Here is a 17,731-nt window from a genome sequence, read left to right on the forward strand (position 1 = left end):
AGTTGTGGACATTCACATTTCCAACATAATGCCCCATTGAGACAAGTGCTGGATGCTTGCGGAAGGTCTTTGATGAGAATGCTCTTCAGTACCTGTCCAGTTATTCCTCTGAGCAGCAAGAGGAAAACAAGTCCTGACTAAATGCACTCCTAGCAACAAAGCTTACGCTTGAGAACAGATTCAGTAGACACATCCATTCTCAGCAAACTCTGTATTTTTTCTTGTACTTCTCTTCTGAGTAACGCAAACAAATTTGAGCATACCTGAGTACTTAATTGTATGCAGGAAAAGTAGCTTTTATGATAGCCAAAAAATCAATGGCAGAACTGACCAACTCATTTTAAACCAGAGCTAAAGAGCATCGGTAAACTGAGAGTGAGTTCCATACCAGTGCTGCCAGAAGAAAGTTTTTGATTATTCACTGAAACAGAAGCTGTCAGAAATGGGAATTTAGATAACTATTTTAGCAGCTATTCCTTATCACACCAGCCCCATTTCCAGCAATCTAGCACTGAAACTGGGCCTTAGCCTAAAGGTGAAGCTCTTCACGGCTCTGTTCTTCACAAAAGAAAGTTTTCTTTATATTCATACAGCATGCAATACAATGGATCTCAACTCTAAATTCAGTTCTCTAGGCGGTGCTACGTACAATGGAGATATTTAATAATAACAATTAGTTTGAATAACGTACTCTCAGCAGCTGCCTGTGATGATTTTCATTGCAGTACGCTTTCCTCATTGCAGTCAGTCCTACTGAAATGCCCTCATCAACATAGTAACTACTTTACATTCTCAGACATTTCCCCAGAAACAGAAATGGTAGTTGCAGCTTTTTTCCCCTCTCACGAGAAGTGTATGCTCATGATTTGGGCTTGACAAAAGGGATTACCACTGTTGTGTATGTTTTTTTTTTCCTAAACATCATCTGTTTGGCACAGCACTTGGCAATGAGCAAGTTACCACAATAACCCACCAACACAAATCAGAATCATACTGTAGCACACATGCATTTACTTGTCCTCAACTTGTACTTTTAAACTCTCTAAAAATCCAAACTCCATTTTCCAAATCCTGACTGGTTTTGAGAACAGGTACTTCTCTGAAAAATACTTTATTTTTCCCAGGAGCACTGGCACTTGTTCCCATTACTGAAAAGAGTGCTTGCTTACTGGTTTGGCTCAGTCACAATTCTAAGCTGTGCTGTACCCTTTTTGTATCCTACTGGTCTTACAAACTTCTTTATTCCACCTTGGTATTAAAAGGAAAGCCTGCTTTCATTTCCAAGTCAAGCTATGCTTGTCTTATTCTAAATCTTCCTTCAGGAGAAAAAAAAAAGAATAAAATCCTCATCAGCGGTAATTAATTTTGACAGTGTGGGCTTTGTAGCAATTCACAAACCTGTACTTTGTGCATCAGCATTCCTTATTATTCTAATTAAAGTGGAACATTGTGCCCTCGCCAGTCATTAATGGGTTTTCATTTTGTAAATGACATTTGCAAAAGTTAAAACGGGCAGTTCATATGAAGTCCACAGGCAAGAGCGTTAAAATTAGCATCACCATAGCAACAGTCTTCCATCATTAGTATTCAGGGCAACAGCCAATGTTTTGTTGTGCTTTTGTTTCCAAAAAAAGATTTTTCTTTACTTGTCATTCATAAATAGCAAAGGCACTCAAAACTCACATATTCCAGGTAAAATTCTTATATTCATTTGAAGGTCCCTTGTCTAGAATTTCCCAGTTTTTTGAGGTATTTATTTTGCACAACAGAAGCTGAATTTCATGATCTCTACAGCTGTGTATGTCTAGCCTCCCAAGCAACATTTATTCATTGCCAGCCTGCTGCTGAACAGGGCAGTTTTATATGAAGTCTGTCATTTCTACTCAAGAATCTGTACTAAGAAACAGATTCTTCTGAGAATCTGTAAAAGATGCATGCATGGTGAAACATGGGCAGTGCCCCATTCAGTGGAGTGTGCATCTGCTCTGTGCTGCTTTGGTGTTTAAACTGTGCTGTTTCTGTATCTTTTTTTCTTTCCTCACAGGAACTGAAATGTAAGTACATACATCACCCCTAGTGAAACAGCATTCCAGTATGAACTTGTCTCACACAGTTTAGAAGGGGAGAGAAAGGTTCTCCCCTTAAGGGAGACCAGGATAGGTCATGAATGTACTCTGATGTCCTCTGTGGTCTGAGGCCATGTCTGTTAGCCTGCTGCGGCAGTATTTTGCACTTTGAGAAACTGGTTAGTGCCACGTCTCCTCAATGTTCCCTGAGGCATTCTGTTGTCATACGTCTTGTTTAAGGAAGAGCACTGCAATCCCTACAGGAGAAACAACAGTTGGACTATAGAAACAAATATTTTGTGGATAGAGAGAAAGGAGTCAGAAAAGAGAAGCAAGGGAAAGACATTAAAGAAAGTAGACGATGAACAGGGTGAGGTCAGTAGAAGAACTGCTGTTGTAATTTGCTGCATCTTGGCTCATCAGTAACAAGCACAGATTAGAAGTAACTAAATGTTCTCTAGCATTATGTCTCTGGGTTTTAATTTGGCACAGGAAGGTTTTTTCTTTTTTCTTCTTAAAGAACTTCCTTTTGCAGATTTTTGCAGAGAACAGTCTTTAACAAGTAAACACACTTCTCTGCACTGCAAAAGCTAGGGGGTATAATCCATTCCATTTAAAATATTCCTTCATTTTAGTAAAATGGGATGCATTTTCATACAGTGATTGGTTTGCTAATATATGCCTTTGTAGCCTTGTCAGCTTGTGGGACCTGCAGAAATGGAACACCTTTAAAAGTGGTGAATACAGCTGAGGAAACTGCTCGCAGGGTAACTACTAGCTGCCCATGGTGGGTTAACCAAGGATGTTCAGTGTTTGGTACTCAGAGGGCTTTACATAGAAGGGGGTTGCCATACTCAGACATCCTGAAACATACATACAGCTTCATTTGCTCCACTACTTACTGTCTTTCTTTTACACAAGCACCTTCTTGCTAGGTCAAGTTAATTTTTCACCTTTGCTGATTCTCTTTACTTTTTTCCTTCTTCACTACTTGTCAGATGCTTTCTGGGAGATCAGAAAGTTCACTTCCTCTCTTAAATTTCCATGTCCTATTGCAGTGAAGATATATACTTACTGAACTGTAATATTTTGCAAAATTTTGCCATTTAGTCTTAGATACTTTCAGTGGTGAAGTGGAGCATTGTAAAAACTGAATAATTTTCACTGAACCTGTGATTCAGTCTTCATTTAGAGCTCAGTGTTCTCTCTAAGCAAGCTTCTTTATAAATCTGGCTGAGTTGGATAAGTTCAGTCATAGTTTCTTGCAATGCTGAATCTTTTAACCATCAAACAAGTAACCTACATTTTAAAAAATCATCTTGGGAGATCTTTTTAAATTATTACCTCTTTGCAAACACTCAACTATAATGTCATTAGAAAGATTGACCTGAAGTGCAAGGATTTGACAGCCTTATTTATTGTAATAATTACAGGCAGAAAGAGACCATGTCTGGGAATGATCAGTGACAGATTGCTATATTTCATTCTAGACTACTTTCATTCAGAGTCAGACTCTTGTGTGGTGTTGTGGCAAATGAGAGGAAATTGGCAGTTTCTTGCTTATAAAAAAGAGTAAACTGTGTTTCTGAAAATATAGGCATGTATTCTCTATTTACCTAAGTGCATCCTTGAAAAAGCTACTGAAGCTGCTCTTCATTAAAGATATTTCTAATTTTGCTCTACATAATGAGATCACAGAATCATGACAGAATCATAGATACTGTTCCATGAGTATGGATTTCAGATATGCTATACTATCCGTGGATTCCCCTTCTAAACGCTGAACTCTGGAAGCATAAATAAGCAAATATTCTCAGTTTTCTGTTTCACATATTAATCTTCAAAATCACACTCAGCTTCAACTTCTGGAAATCCTGGAGAATGGAAGTAAGTAGTTTGTGGCTGTTTTTGTAGTGGAAACTGGAAACATCAATGACTGTAGGAATAAAAACCAACCAAACAAAAACAAGTTCTGGAATAAAGGTATCTTGAAATCTTACTTCAGTTTTTAGAAGGAAATTTCATTCTAATTACTGCCATTGAGAGCATTTTAGTCAGTTGAACCCAGTTGTCAAAGAGCATATTTCATCCCTATACTTCAGCTTAGTGAAGTGGCACCTGAAATTGAAAGGTTAAAAATCTGACTCCCAAAAGTCTTTTATGCATGATCTCACCACAATTTTAAATACTGATTTGAACTTCTGCCTTTTGAGCTGAGGTATTTTGACATAAACCATCACTGTAGGCATAAATGAGATTGTAGGCACCAAGAGATTGTCTTTTTGGACATAGGTGCACTCAGCTTCATTTTTTCTTTTAATTGCTGCCTGTTAGTGGAAGTGCTTATTCTTTTAATACTGCTGTAATATTACTACACAATGTAAAACACTTAGCAGATATTAATTGGAGACAGTACTCCATCTCTTCATATTTGACCATTTGACCTGCACATTACTGGTTCATCTGCTTTTGCGCTATTTTAACTTTGCTATGACACAAAAGTAATGAAAACCATTCCGTTAGGGCCACAGCATATTAGAGTTTGCTTGCAGATGCTATGATTTCTTCTCTTGATTACAATTGGAGGAAGAAACAAACATTTATTTGCACTCTAGCAACCTGAAATGAGCAGAAATGAGCAGAAGAACGTGCTGAGTTATGTTGGAGTCTTATTAGGCTCCTGTCAGACTTAAGTGTGAGAAGTTTGGAAATCAAGTTTAAGTTCCATGCCAAAAGCACCTTGCTTGAATTGAAAGATATGCTCATTGATTTCAGCAAAGTTACCTCTTACTCTTAAAAGCATAAAAGAGATCAGAATCTGGCTCTCAGCATTTCCTCTTGCGTATCATAGTTTCTCACATCACTGCCCAAAGTACTGTAGAATAAATATTCGCTGCTGGCAAAACGTAAATCTGTATCTGTACATTTTTCTCTTGAGTAAATCAAGTGCAGTAGTCTTATCAGTATTTTGCTCTGGGGCATTTGTCCACTGTTCTAGAAATAAGGAGTGGAAAAGAGCCTGTCGGTGTGAATCCTTTATTAAGCTCGCCTATGGTATGCACACATTATGTAGTCCCCCAGTAGTCATCGTGTTTGGAAGGAGTCAGGCAGTGCATTTCCCTTCTCCTATATTGGTCCCTAACATTAGCTTTGGTCAGTGTATTTGGTGCATGTATTTATAACACCCAGAGACCTCCCAGACTATTCTCCTTTGGCATATGTGGTTCTAAAGTACTTACCAACTTTTTCCAGGTATTATAAAGCCAAATTAAATTTCTGCTGAATTTTTAAATGGGAATTTCTGAATCTTTGCTCACTCCTCCTTTTTCTTTCGATTGTGTGTAAGTTTATTTCCTCCCAGTATTCACTTAAAGTCCTGAGATCCTAGTGTTGCCCTGGCCTCTCCATGCAAGTTCTGTGCATCCATCTTGTCAGTTCTGCAGCAAGTTGTAAGGACGCTGACACAGATCATTGCTGCCTTGCCTTTTCTTGTCTTATTGCATCTTGCATTGCTTCAGCTTTCCTGAGTTCTCTCTGCTGGATTCTCTCAATAATGATTATACATTAACACCGACACACTTTCCTTAAATCGCAGCTTTCCTTTTTTAGATAAGTTAAACAAAAGAGGAAAAAAAATCTAAAATATTTCAAAAAGCTGCTTCCTGCCCTGCTTTCCAAATTTTATTTCCCTAGATAATTTGCTTGCCACAGTCTCTCCTCTCTGAGTTCAGCCTGCTGCAAGGATCAGCATTCTCTCCAAAACCACAGTGGAAATGTATTTTAATTTTACACTCTTCAGGTCTTTTTGCCACTGTGTCAAAGAAGTAGGTGATGTGTCTCAGTGAGAGAATTCACCCTTAGTTTCTGACACTTGGTTCAGAAACTTTCCTGAATTAAAAAGAATTTCTGTTTTTGTATTTGTTAAAAAAGTATCATTTCCATTGGTGAATAATAAGTAAATCTGCCCAGCAAAATAAGAATAATCTTGGTGTTTTAATGTAAGCTATTCATAAGTGTCACCCACAGCGCCAATCTTTAATACAGCTTCACATAACAGACTTCCATTGCAAATGAGACCAAACAGGTGGCAACATCTAATCACTGCCTTGTTATCACTGCAAAGCTTTGATCTACCTAATGTATAATAAATAAGATTCTGCATTTTAATCATATTGCACCTTTCATATCACTTGTGTTGCAAAGTCTGATTTCATTTCCAAAATCATCCTGACTTTGTTGACCTTTTTTTTTAATAAGATTATTTTTTGATCATTTATTTATTTCAACATATCCAGCAGCAGACAGATGATATGCCAGGTGGAAGTATTACACTGTGTACCCACTGCCTCCGTATACACCTTTATCCTATTCATGTGCCAGCAAAAGTTGTAGCAATTCTTTATTCATTTACTTTTTCTACTTTACAGCGTGTAAGAGACTGACCAAGTGATCCTTTGGGTTATGACACTGACTGATGGAAAATGCAGCTAGGGTTAATTATTCTGTATGTAGTTTTGAATTACCCACTTAATTGCAAATTACACAGAAATGCAGGATAGAAATACAATTTCAGCATTATGACTGAAATTAAGTAAACAAGAACTGTCTTTTTAAATGTTGAGATTGGTGATTGGAATTAATTAATATAAACCATGCCCACCTAGGAACAACAAAATCCATGAAATTAAAAATGCACCCAATTGTTTAAGTCAGAGAATGGTATAGTCTGGCAATGTCAGAACAACCTTTACCTACTGTGAAATTGAGCCAAATTTTGTTTAGAGGTAAAATTCAGCTCAGTATGTACTAAGAGATATACTAAAAGGCCTTACAGGATTGTTAATGCATATTATTATCTTTTGCAGTTCGCATAGGTGGTGAAATGCTTTACTCTATACACAAGTCCAAAAGAGCAAGCGAGTATTCTTTCTGTGTCCTACCTTTTGCCAGTTTCTTTTATAAAAGTTCTACCAAGAGCATTCATTTGTATAAAATGAAAGTTTCAGAAAGAAATGCAATCAGAGTCCAGATTCTCTGCTGTTGTGTGCTGGCAGTGCTTCTTGAATTCAGTAAACTCTGTCAACAAATGCACCAGCTTACAAAGTTTTGGAATGAAAATAGCAGTTGTTTTTTGTTTTTCCTTAAACAGTTTGACTGCTTCAAATGTTAGAAATTGCACATAGATCATGCAGCAGTCTTAAAAAGGGAACACGATTTCATAATCGTAATTGACCTCATTGACCATGAGTCAGTTGTTTAGTCAAGTCATTTCTCGATAGAAGTGAATACCTGAAGATAATTAATTTGCTTACCACCTGATTGCTGTGGTGGGGTCATCACGAAAACTAGGGCATCTGGACCAACAAAATTCTCATGCCTATGTTGTGCTGCATGGCATTAAAATCACATGGGTTTGTTCTAGAACCCTCCTCGCTCCCCCAGTGGAAGGAGATATTTTTGGCCATTGAACATGATGAATTTATTCTGCAGGAACAAGTCAGACTAGTTTCATAAAGTTACTGCTCTTTCAGGCCACAAGTACTACTACAGCGAGTGAAACCATTTGAGAAGAATATATCATGCCTTAGGTCCACAGCAGTACTAACCAGGAAGCAGATCAGTACCATGGCTACTTGGCTTGGGAGTGGTCCAGCTTTCAGCAAAAAAAAGAGCCACTGTGTGAAATTCAGACATGGACTTGACTGTAACTCTCATGGCAGACATACATAGCAGTGCAGATGTAAAAGAATGTGCCACCAGAAAGTCTACATAACCAAATTACTGTCAGATTTAGAGAGCAGATCATTCTCGCCTGTTTCATAGACTTAATCATTCGATTAAATGACAGTGTAAACGTAGTGCCACTGGCTTTATTTTTCTCCAAATTACTAGCAAGCATCATGAACAAAGTTAACACGGAAACAGCTATCAAAACAAATCACTTTCTTCATCCTTACCAAATGGAGTGCACTATCATCACCAAATGATTGATTTCATTGCATTTAATCCCTGTTAATGTTTTAAATTAAATGCTAGCTTCCAGTAAAATGTAATGTTTACTAGAGAACTTACCAGAAAAAAAAAAAAAAACAATATTGCACAGAGTCAAAAAAATGTTATTTAGTTGTATTTAGTTGTGTAAGGTTAGGAGCCTTTTAGTGATGATATCTTAATCACAAGAACAAGAAATTTGTCTTCTCTTTGACTTCAAATTGTAATTCTTAGAATAAAGCCAAATGAATAAGCAGTATGGCAAGCTGCTAAAAATAAAAGTCTCCAAAGATTTTAGTTCAGTATTAAATACAATGATTTGATAAACCAGTGGATTAGATAGGGTCTAATCCTTGGCAAAGTTCTTAGGCTATCAGCCTCAATAAATCTTTGCAAAATTATTTTTACCCTTAATAAATTATTTGCTCTGTTAGTTACCCTAAAAACAGAACAAATTGAAGGAACTGGGTGGAAGGATTATAATTTGAGAAATAATGAACACAGAATTTCAAGAATGAGAAATAAGACCAACTGCAGCAACAAAACTATGGAAAAGTAACAAGGGATTCATTTTTGATTACTGATAAAAAAAAGTGCAATATTTGTAAGAAAAAATAACTTTCATTACTACAGTTCAGGATATCTAGACATCACATCTTCATGTGTTTATGTAGAAGATAACGTGAACATCTTTGTTTTACTTTCCCTGATCTGATGCATTTTAATGTGAAGACATTAACTAAGTGGTGATAATTGCTAGCAACATCACATTTCGTTGTAAAGCTGGCAACCACGAGCTAGAGCTGTTGATACTAACTAAAGGGAAATGATTTACTTCAAGATAACAATGATGATTAAAAACCAAAACAAAACAAAAGAACAAAAAACATAATACTTCCTTAATATGACAGAGTGATTTTGTTATCCAGAGGAAGGCCACTAAGATGATCAGAGGGCTGGAGCACCTCTCTTGTGAGAAAAGGTTGAGGGAACTGTGCTTGTTTAGATAGGAGAAGGCTCCAGGGAGAGATCATTGTGGCCTTCCAGTACTTGAAGGGAGCGTATAAACGGGAGGGGGAATGGCTTTTTACGAGGGTGGATACTGACAGGATGAGGGAGAATGGTTTTAAACTAAGACAGGGGAGGTTTAGGTTAGATATTAGGAGGAAGTTTTTCACACAGATGGTGGTGATGCACTGGAACAGGTTGCCTAAGGAGGTTGTGGATGCCCCATCCCTGGAGGCATTCAAGGCCAGGCTGGATGTGGCTCTGGGCAGCCTGGTCTAGAAACTGGCGACCCTGCCTGTGGCTGTGGGGTAAAACTAGATGATCACTGTGGTCCTTTTCAACCCAAGGCCATTCTGTTATTCTATGATCATGAATGAATTAGGAATGAATGTTCAAACAGTTGTAATGTTTTCTACGACAGGAAGTGTAAATTCAGGTGATCCTTCTTTCTGACCTGAAGACATTCAGAAGATTGCCTTCTACGCAGTGTGTTGTGTTATGTATGCTAGCATAATTATAATTAATGCTAGCATAAAGGATAGCAGTAGTCCAGGCAGACAGTATGAAATACACCAATGGTTTAGATTTTCTCCATATACAGACATGGAAAATTTTTAGCTAAGTGTAATACATTATTTTACTTGAGATGGAAGTAAGAAAAACTGTTGTGAGTTTCTGACAGAGGTATGAAGTTAAGTAATCTGAACTTTTAAAGTAATCTGGCATTGTGTAATAAGTGGTGAAGAAGATGATGAAGACAGACTACTGAGCTTAGGCCTAGCAAAAAAGGTTTTTATTTAAGTCTGGACTATTTTAGAAAAAACTGAAGATGATATGGTGGAATTATAGGTTGACTTATTCAAGGGATAGTTCCCTTAAGTTTAGCTACAGGGGTCTAAGCATGTTAATACAGATCATAAGGAAGGTTTTTCTTCTTCATATTTTACGACTGTACAAAATATTCAGGATTTAGATGCCACTTTTGTTTCTTAAAGAGAAGAAAATAGTTCCAAATCCATATTACTAATTTGTTTAATTGGCTCAATGAAGATAATGTTCAATACAGAGAGAATTCATGTATTTTGGCTGATTTTGAGCTCCACGAAGTCAGTGTTCTCTTTGACTTGATAGTAGATTACTGTAGATCCTGAAGGTCATCTGTGTTCCTTTGGTCATATGGATCAAGGCTCTTTCATTTGTGTAGACAAGGTATCTCTGATTGTTAATGCAAGTCTTTCCATGGCTAATTTGGCTTCTTTGCTTGAAAAGGAATCTTTCTTTTGCAGGCTTATTTGTTCACTAAGAGACTCCAATTTGTATTCGATAACAGAGATCAGAGAAAGGCATGAAGGTATGCTGATGAAATCACAGTTTATTGGAAGCCTTTTGGGAAGTTTTTCTGAATTCAAACTTAAAAAACACTTAAGTATACAAAGTCACTGAGTTGTATTAAATGCATTCTTATCATTAAACATCTAGTTTGAACTGCGAAATACAGTCAAGCAAGACTTATATCCTATCATCAGATAGCAGCCACAGGATTGTGTCCTGCTTTAACTGCCAACTCACATGTTGTAATGAGCTACTCAAAGATACCTATGTACAAAAGCTGAGAGGTCTAAAACTTTTCTTACTCTTAGCTAAGGAATATCTAACCCTCCATGTCAGGGCAGTTGGAACTAGATGACCTGTAAGGCCTCTCCCATTCCAAACCATTCTAGAATTCTATGAAAAAATCTTTATCTTACTTGAAAATTTCTCTGTATCTGTCTTTACTGTAGTATTTAAGTGCTAACATACATTTAGATTCAATTAGGATAAGCAAATGTCTGTGACCTAGGACATGGCTCCACAGTGGCTGATGCTCAGTCATCTGTCTCTGAAGTACTTGCTGACAGAGGTCTGTATATGCATGCTTGTTTCAAATGAGCATATATAGAGACATTAATTTTCACTCTTTGGCATGGACAAGATGAGAGTATTGCTAGCTGCCATTAGAGAGAGCATACACTGTCAGAGCTGTATGAACAATTGCCTCATGTTGCAGTCAAACTGAATTAAATAGAAGTACATTTTGTCACAGATTATTGTTTTGGGAAGAAACTTAAAAGTTTTCATTACAAAAATGTCAGATGAGAAGCTTTTACTTTTCTGCTGCTTGAAAGTTTGACTCAGTTTGTGAGTAGTTGCACAACTTTAATCTGAAGCTGCATTTCTATGCAGATAAACCCTGTGAAGCATCACCTGGATCAGATGAAGAAGTAGGTCTGGATGGATTTACTGGTGAGGCTTGTTAGATGGATCTGCTCTCACCTTCCATCAGCTTCTGTAGGTTAGCTTTTCCTCCAGTGCAGTGCTATGCTTTCCCTTGATTTCTTAACCCACACTGGACTTTTAGGAATAGAGAGCAAAGCAGTCATGCCACTCAGGAAAAGTGAGCTTTGCTTATGTAGTACAGAAGGTAAAGCCTTTCTGGTCTGGAAATAAAATCAACCCAAGTTTGATTAACGAGGAGGGAGAGTTGTCTCTTTCTCACATCGGGGCTCTGTGTGGTCCCTAGGAAAAAGTTAGGAACAGCTCTTGACCTTCCTGTATCTGCTAAGGTCAGCAACATCAACATGCTTAGGAAGATGCTGGAAAAGCCTAGTGTGTATGTAAAAGATAGGCAGTGCCTCTTGTTAGAATAATACATTAAAATGTTATGTATATTACATTATGATCATTGAGTAAACGACATGGTAGTTATGACAGGTTCAAAGTATATTTTAAAGCAACAGATGTTACACGACGTATGAGAATGCTGCAAGACATCTAAAGCTGAAATACAGACACAAATAAAATCCATGCAGTAATTCAAAGCTGTAATGTTTGCCTGGTTAGTGGTCTGATTGGAAACTTGCCTGCTTGCAGCTGTCATAAAATGCAATAGATTTTCACTGTCCTCTTTGCATACTTAAGTGCAGTTTTACCATTGCATTATCCCAGTAGGTAATCTCTTAGTGTGATCTACATGGCTTTTTTTTTTTTCTTTCACAAAATGAATGTTTTCTCTCCGAGATGATATTTACATAGAACCTTTATGGGAAAATGTCATGAATGAAGGAAAAACTTTTTTGTTTGTATGATTTTAGTTATAAAAACAGACCCGATGATAATGTCAAAAATAAATATTTTATGGAATGCAAGCAAAAAGTAAATTAGTGTAAAAGGAATGCAGGCCTCTCCTTTGCTGTCTGAGGGCAACTTTGAATGAGGGATCTGCTAGCGAGCAGTCCTGCCATGAGGAATGCATGGTGATCTGTATCACATCACATTTTCTGGTCTCTGTGTGATGGAGCCCAGTAAGATGGAAAGCTTTTCGCAACTGAAGTCTATACATTGACAGGAAACAGGAAAGTTCATTATCTGGGAAGCCAGTTTCTGTGTTCACAACACAGAATTTTATGTGTGGAAAGAAAGATTTGGAGGAGAAAAGAGACTTAATGAGAAAGAGAGTTTATGAAATCCTGCTTAATTTAATCCCCCAGGATGCAAGACAGTCATTTATTACTAACTGAGAATGCAAAGAAAAGTAAGATATAGAGTTTGCCTTCATCCTTTTGTTTAATTTATCCTTATTAGTTTTCATTTGTTCACCTTAAAAAGGTATAATTATTATTTCTAAAGTCTTATTTGTAGATGGTCAAGATTAGCATGTCATTCTGCTTTGTTTTTCTGGTTAACTTTTCAGTAAGCTTCAGAGGGGTTTTTTTTAATACTTTCATTTATCGAATATTTTGCCAGCATTTTGCTTCTTCATCTTCCCATTCTTGTGACTCTCCACATTCCAGTTCATTTCCATCCCAGAAGAGCAGGAGTTGTACTGCTTTCTTCATTTTCTTGGAATCATCATAGAATCATAGAATGGCCTGGGTTGAAAAGGACTACAATGATCATCTAGATTCAACCCCCCTGCATGGACACAGTTGCCAACCACTAGACCAGGATGCCCAGAGCCACATCCACCCTGGATGTGATGGGGAGAGAAGAGATATGTCCAAGTGCTTACCTGAGAAGCTCATAACACTGGTGGGATTAGGATGTACTGCCACCTGCATCCAACAGTGCACATAACCTTACCTGGGTACTACACCTGGCACTGGACTGAACAAATGCTCTGCTACTGCAAGCTGCCTATGTTGCCACTTCCAACTAAAAAGCAATTTTACCCTCTCCCAGTTAACCTTTCCAAGATTTCAATAATATAAATTTTGTATGTGTATTCATTATACCTAAAATGATAGGTGTCATATCATTCATATTCTGTCAACAGCCTGGTATAACATAAGCCACACACACACTGCTCCCAAGGCTCTGCGACACTCATCTTGCAGGGTGATGGGAACTTCTGTTTTAATCGGGTGTCTTTACTACACTAAAAGCAATCTCAGACCAAAGGAGATTTGTGAAGGAGGGCAGAAGTACATGTCATCCTATTACACATTCTGTGCAATAGTACTTTCCATATTGTGCATCAAATTGTTACAAGCTCTGCAACTTTTACTGCAGAAATATACATATACATATTTATGAAAATTTTTCCTACTCTGTCTGATGCAAGAATATCCCAGCCATCAAGCTTTGAAATCCAATTGTTCCTTGGGTAGAAATGTAAATGAGCAATTTGGACATGGTAGACTAGGAGTGACATAAATTTGATTAATTTCCACAATATAAATCACAGGCCTTGTAACCTAATGTAGGGAACTTGCAGGGGAGTTGGACCAGATGATCTGCAGAGGTCACTTCCAAACCCTAAGGTTCTGGAATTCTATGATTACACAGCTGCTTTATGGTGCTATGGAGAATCTCTGTTGAAGAAGAAGCACCTGCTTATCTCCATTTATGCAAGACACAAACTGGGCTTCCCCCTGATTGGGAAATGGCAAGCTCCCTCCTCAGCTCTTACATGGTGCAAATAACTGGTTATACATAGCAATGAATGTCCTAGTATGTAATTTACAATGTAGTGTTGGGGAAAATGAATGCAGAACTTCAAAATTATTTTCTGCATTGCATTTGCAGTATTTTAATGTGCTTTCAGAAGTAATGTTCAAGCAGACAAAAGAAGAAAGAAAAAAAAAGCATTATCCAAAACAGTATTCTCTTCTTGGCTCGTCTGAGAGGGCTATCGGTGAACACAGAAGAAATCCTGGAGGTTTCAGCCCTTGGAGCATATTTAAGACAGATGATCCAGGAAAGTGTCATTGTGCCATCCCAAGTGATTCTTAGTATTTATTTATACCAAGAAAAAGAAAATAGGCTCAAAGAGCATAGCGGATTAGCAGGCCCAATGCAGGGCACCACAATGTCTTCTTATACGCAAGGCTAGTGTGTGCTAATCCACTGCACAGATAACTGAGAAATAGTAGAGCCATGCTTACAAGGAGCCCTGCACACAGAATGACAGGAACAAAGCTTAATTAATAGGAAAATGTTCTATCTTTACTTTCAGTGATAGTAGAACTAAAGAAATATCTTTAGTTTGGTGACTCGTTAAGCGTCAACCTTACTAGCAAACTTAAGTTTGCCCTCCTAACCAGTTCTGGGCAACTGAGAAATGAGTTCTCCTACTCATTTCTGCCTTTGTTTTCTTATCTTTCTGTAACATGGGGTACTAATGCTGATCTCCTTCATAAAACCGGAGAAGATTTACGCTCAAGCAATAGCATTTGAGAATTATTTTATGCTTGTATTACTATTTTTAAACTTTTTTTTTTTTTTTTTTGTCTTTTGTTCTTTCCTCATATAAAAGTGACAAAATTTTGAGAATAATGCATTAGGATGGGAAAATGAGAATTTTCAGACATGGAGATGCTATTAGCATTTGGACAGCAAGCAGTGCATTGATACTACTTGAAAATCCTGACTTTTCAGGTGCTTAGCTGGTATTTAATTATGAATAAGACACTGTTAGTGAAAGCAGATCACCCCTCCTTTATTAGGGGGCTGTGATTTCCCCTGAAGCACCCGGAACTGATAAATATTAAAGAGAAAGACACCTTGATCAGTCCCGCATTAAGTATAAGAAATAAACACTGTTCTTCTGATTAAGTTGTCTGTGTAGGTGCCCAAATTGACTAAATGGTCCTCGGATAAGAAAAGCAACATGGGGAATTCAAATTCTGCTAGTTCTGTAATCTTGTTTTATTTTCTGCAGAAGACGACTGTTTTTTAATCAGATAAGTGGTTTAAAATTAAGTATGGCATATAGACTTGCTTCAGTTAAAAATTCAAAGACAGTAACCATTTACACTGCAAACAAATTATATTTCATAATAAATTATTAATAGTTTTAAAACAATTTGGAATAAGAGTGGTATTACTTGCATTGTACAGCAAAAAATATAATCTCAAGGTCAAAAGTTGCTAAAATCTCTTATAAATTTGGAGACAGCAAGCAGAATTAAATAGGTTTTTTTTTATAAAATCAAATTATAAAGTCAATAGGCCTTAATCCTTTAATCTTTCAACACTCATGTTTTCCTCTGGATGTTCTTGAGTGGGTAATAGTTTGATTTGGGAGATCAAAGGGTTAATTTGCTTTTCAATTGAGGAATGACTCAGAGTTCCCCCTTATTGTTCAAGGAAAAAAAAAAGTGGTGTGTGGGTGTAAGGTAGGGAAAAAAAAGCCAAGAAAATGGATTCACTAATTGGGGTTTTCACCTGCTGTGAGTCTAATTGAATACAATACCTTATTTGTAACTCAAGGAGAAAGAAGATTATGCAAAGTATGAGAATTTCAGACTGGTTTTTAAATTCTTATTACTTGGCACTATTGTATGGGAAAGAAGACAAACGTGGTAATAGCAGCATAGAGCTTGACCAGGATACATTAGAAACAGTAAGAAATTGAAGGAATGTGTATCTTGAGGATCAGGACTAGAGATTTCTCGAAATAAAGCAAAATACTTTCTCTGTGAAACTGCAAACTTCCAGCTGCAATGAGTCCTGCGACATTAAGCAGGCTGCTCTGCCACTGTTGTAATGGATCGTGAAGTCCCTCCCAATTAATGCACTAAAGATTACACTTTAAAGCTAAGAGAGAGATCTCTTGTTTCTTAAAACTTAGCGGGAGATGAAAGAAGAAATGTTTGTTGATTGGAACAACTGACAGCCTTCAGCCAGTTCATTTGCTTCAAAGCTGACATATGTATGTAGCCCAGGGAGCCTTAACGTGGTGCTGTGTCTGCCCACACTGAGATGAATCCTCTTTCTCTTGCTTTGTCGGGGCAGTGTTGGAGATGCAAGATAAACAAAAGCTGTGACATTGATCTTTTGAAGCAAATTAGGTTGTTTAGAAACTATGAGAAGTTAACATTTCACTCTGTTGGGTTTCATTCCTGCCTTTGGCGGTTGCTGGGGTTGATCCCTGAGCATACTGCACTTGCAAAGTTTCTACAAAAATACATGACGGCTTCTCCTGAACCCTGCTGGGCTTTTATTAAAGCCAGGTAATTCGGGTACCTGAATCCTTAAGGACAGCCCTAAATATCCTAATACCTAGGGTGGAAACCACCCAGGTACGTGCTTATTGAGCAGTCTGTGGGCAGTGATGTGGTAAGGCTGCGAACAAGGGTGAGGTGAATTTTCCACGTGTCCAGGCCTACATCTTCCCCATGCTAAGGCTTTCTGTGGGTTTTAAAGGCACCCTTTGGGCGGCTGTACCATGAGAGAACCAAACGTAAACCTGAAAAACTGCCCAGCTGTGGGTAGGACCTGCTCCTCACCCAGCACTGCTGCCGTGTGAGTGAAGGATGTGGTGAGGCGAGGTGGCGGGCCAAATGGATAGGAGACGTTTGTGATGCCAAGAGAAAGTCTTTGGCTTTTATTTGCGCATCCAGCGTGAAGCAGAATTCACACTGGGAAACGTGGCACCCGTTTCCGCGCTCAGGACACAGAACCGGCTCTCTTCTCGGCGGGAAGGAGCGACCCCAACTCTGCAGCAGCCCCCGGTGAAGGCGAGCAGGAAACCACCGCGACCGTACCCGTGTCCGCCTCAGCCCCGCGGGACCCCTCCGCCGCGGGGGCGGGCCGGGGCGGTGCAGCGCGGCTCGGCGCGGGGAGCGCCGCCCTCTCCCTCTTTCCCTCCCGCCTGCTCGCCGGCGGGGCGGCCGCAGTGGTGCTGGGCGGCGGGGCCGGGTGGCAGCGCTGTGTCTGGCTCCGCGGCGCCGCCGAGCAGCTGCCGCCATGAGGGAGCAACGCAGAGGGTGAGGAGCGGAGGGGGGCGCGGCGGCAGGTGCCGGGCTAGGTTCGGCTCGTGGCGGGGCTGCGGGCGGGATGATGGAGCCGGGAGCAGCGCGGTGGCCGCGGCCATCCCAGCGCACGGCTGCAACGTGGAGGTAGCGCGTCCGTCTCCTCGGAAGACCGTAGGGGAAGCGATTTGTTTCTCCAGAAAGGTCAACTTTCCGCTCCGTCCCTTCAGGGCAGTTGGGAATGGAGGCCGTAGACCCGCGCTGTGTGTCCGGGTGGGACGTGCAGGATGCGGGGTTCGCCGCGAACCCGGAGCCGGGGCTGCGCCGGGCTGGGAGTGCGCGCTGCGCTGGGTCGTAAAGGGCAGCCGGAGGAATGTAGAGCGTTACCTGTGCAGTGCCTAACTTGGTGCGGGAGCGAACTTCCCTAGAACA

General features: G+C 39.2%; 1 protein-coding gene across 23 annotated transcripts in view; it reads left to right on the plus strand.

The window, feature by feature from the left end:
• DMD (dystrophin) overlaps positions 1 to 17,731 on the plus strand; it is a 1,043,969-nt gene that overhangs the window by 944,239 nt on the left and 81,999 nt on the right. For 4 of the 23 annotated variants that reach the window (XM_048932400.1, XM_048932230.1, XM_048932485.1 and 1 more), the window contains exon 1: positions 17,201 to 17,314. The exons of the other annotated variants lie outside the window; for them this stretch is intronic. In XM_048932400.1, the coding sequence (XP_048788357.1) occupies positions 17,295 to 17,314 (20 nt within the window). In that variant the 5' untranslated portion in view covers positions 17,201 to 17,294. Of the gene's footprint in view, positions 1 to 17,200; positions 17,315 to 17,731 lie in introns of those variants that run through there. 23 annotated transcript variants of the gene reach the window in all.

The sequence above is a fragment of the Lagopus muta genome, chromosome 1, assembly GCF_023343835.1.
Source record: "Lagopus muta isolate bLagMut1 chromosome 1, bLagMut1 primary, whole genome shotgun sequence".
Lineage (NCBI taxonomy): Eukaryota > Metazoa > Chordata > Aves > Galliformes > Phasianidae > Lagopus > Lagopus muta.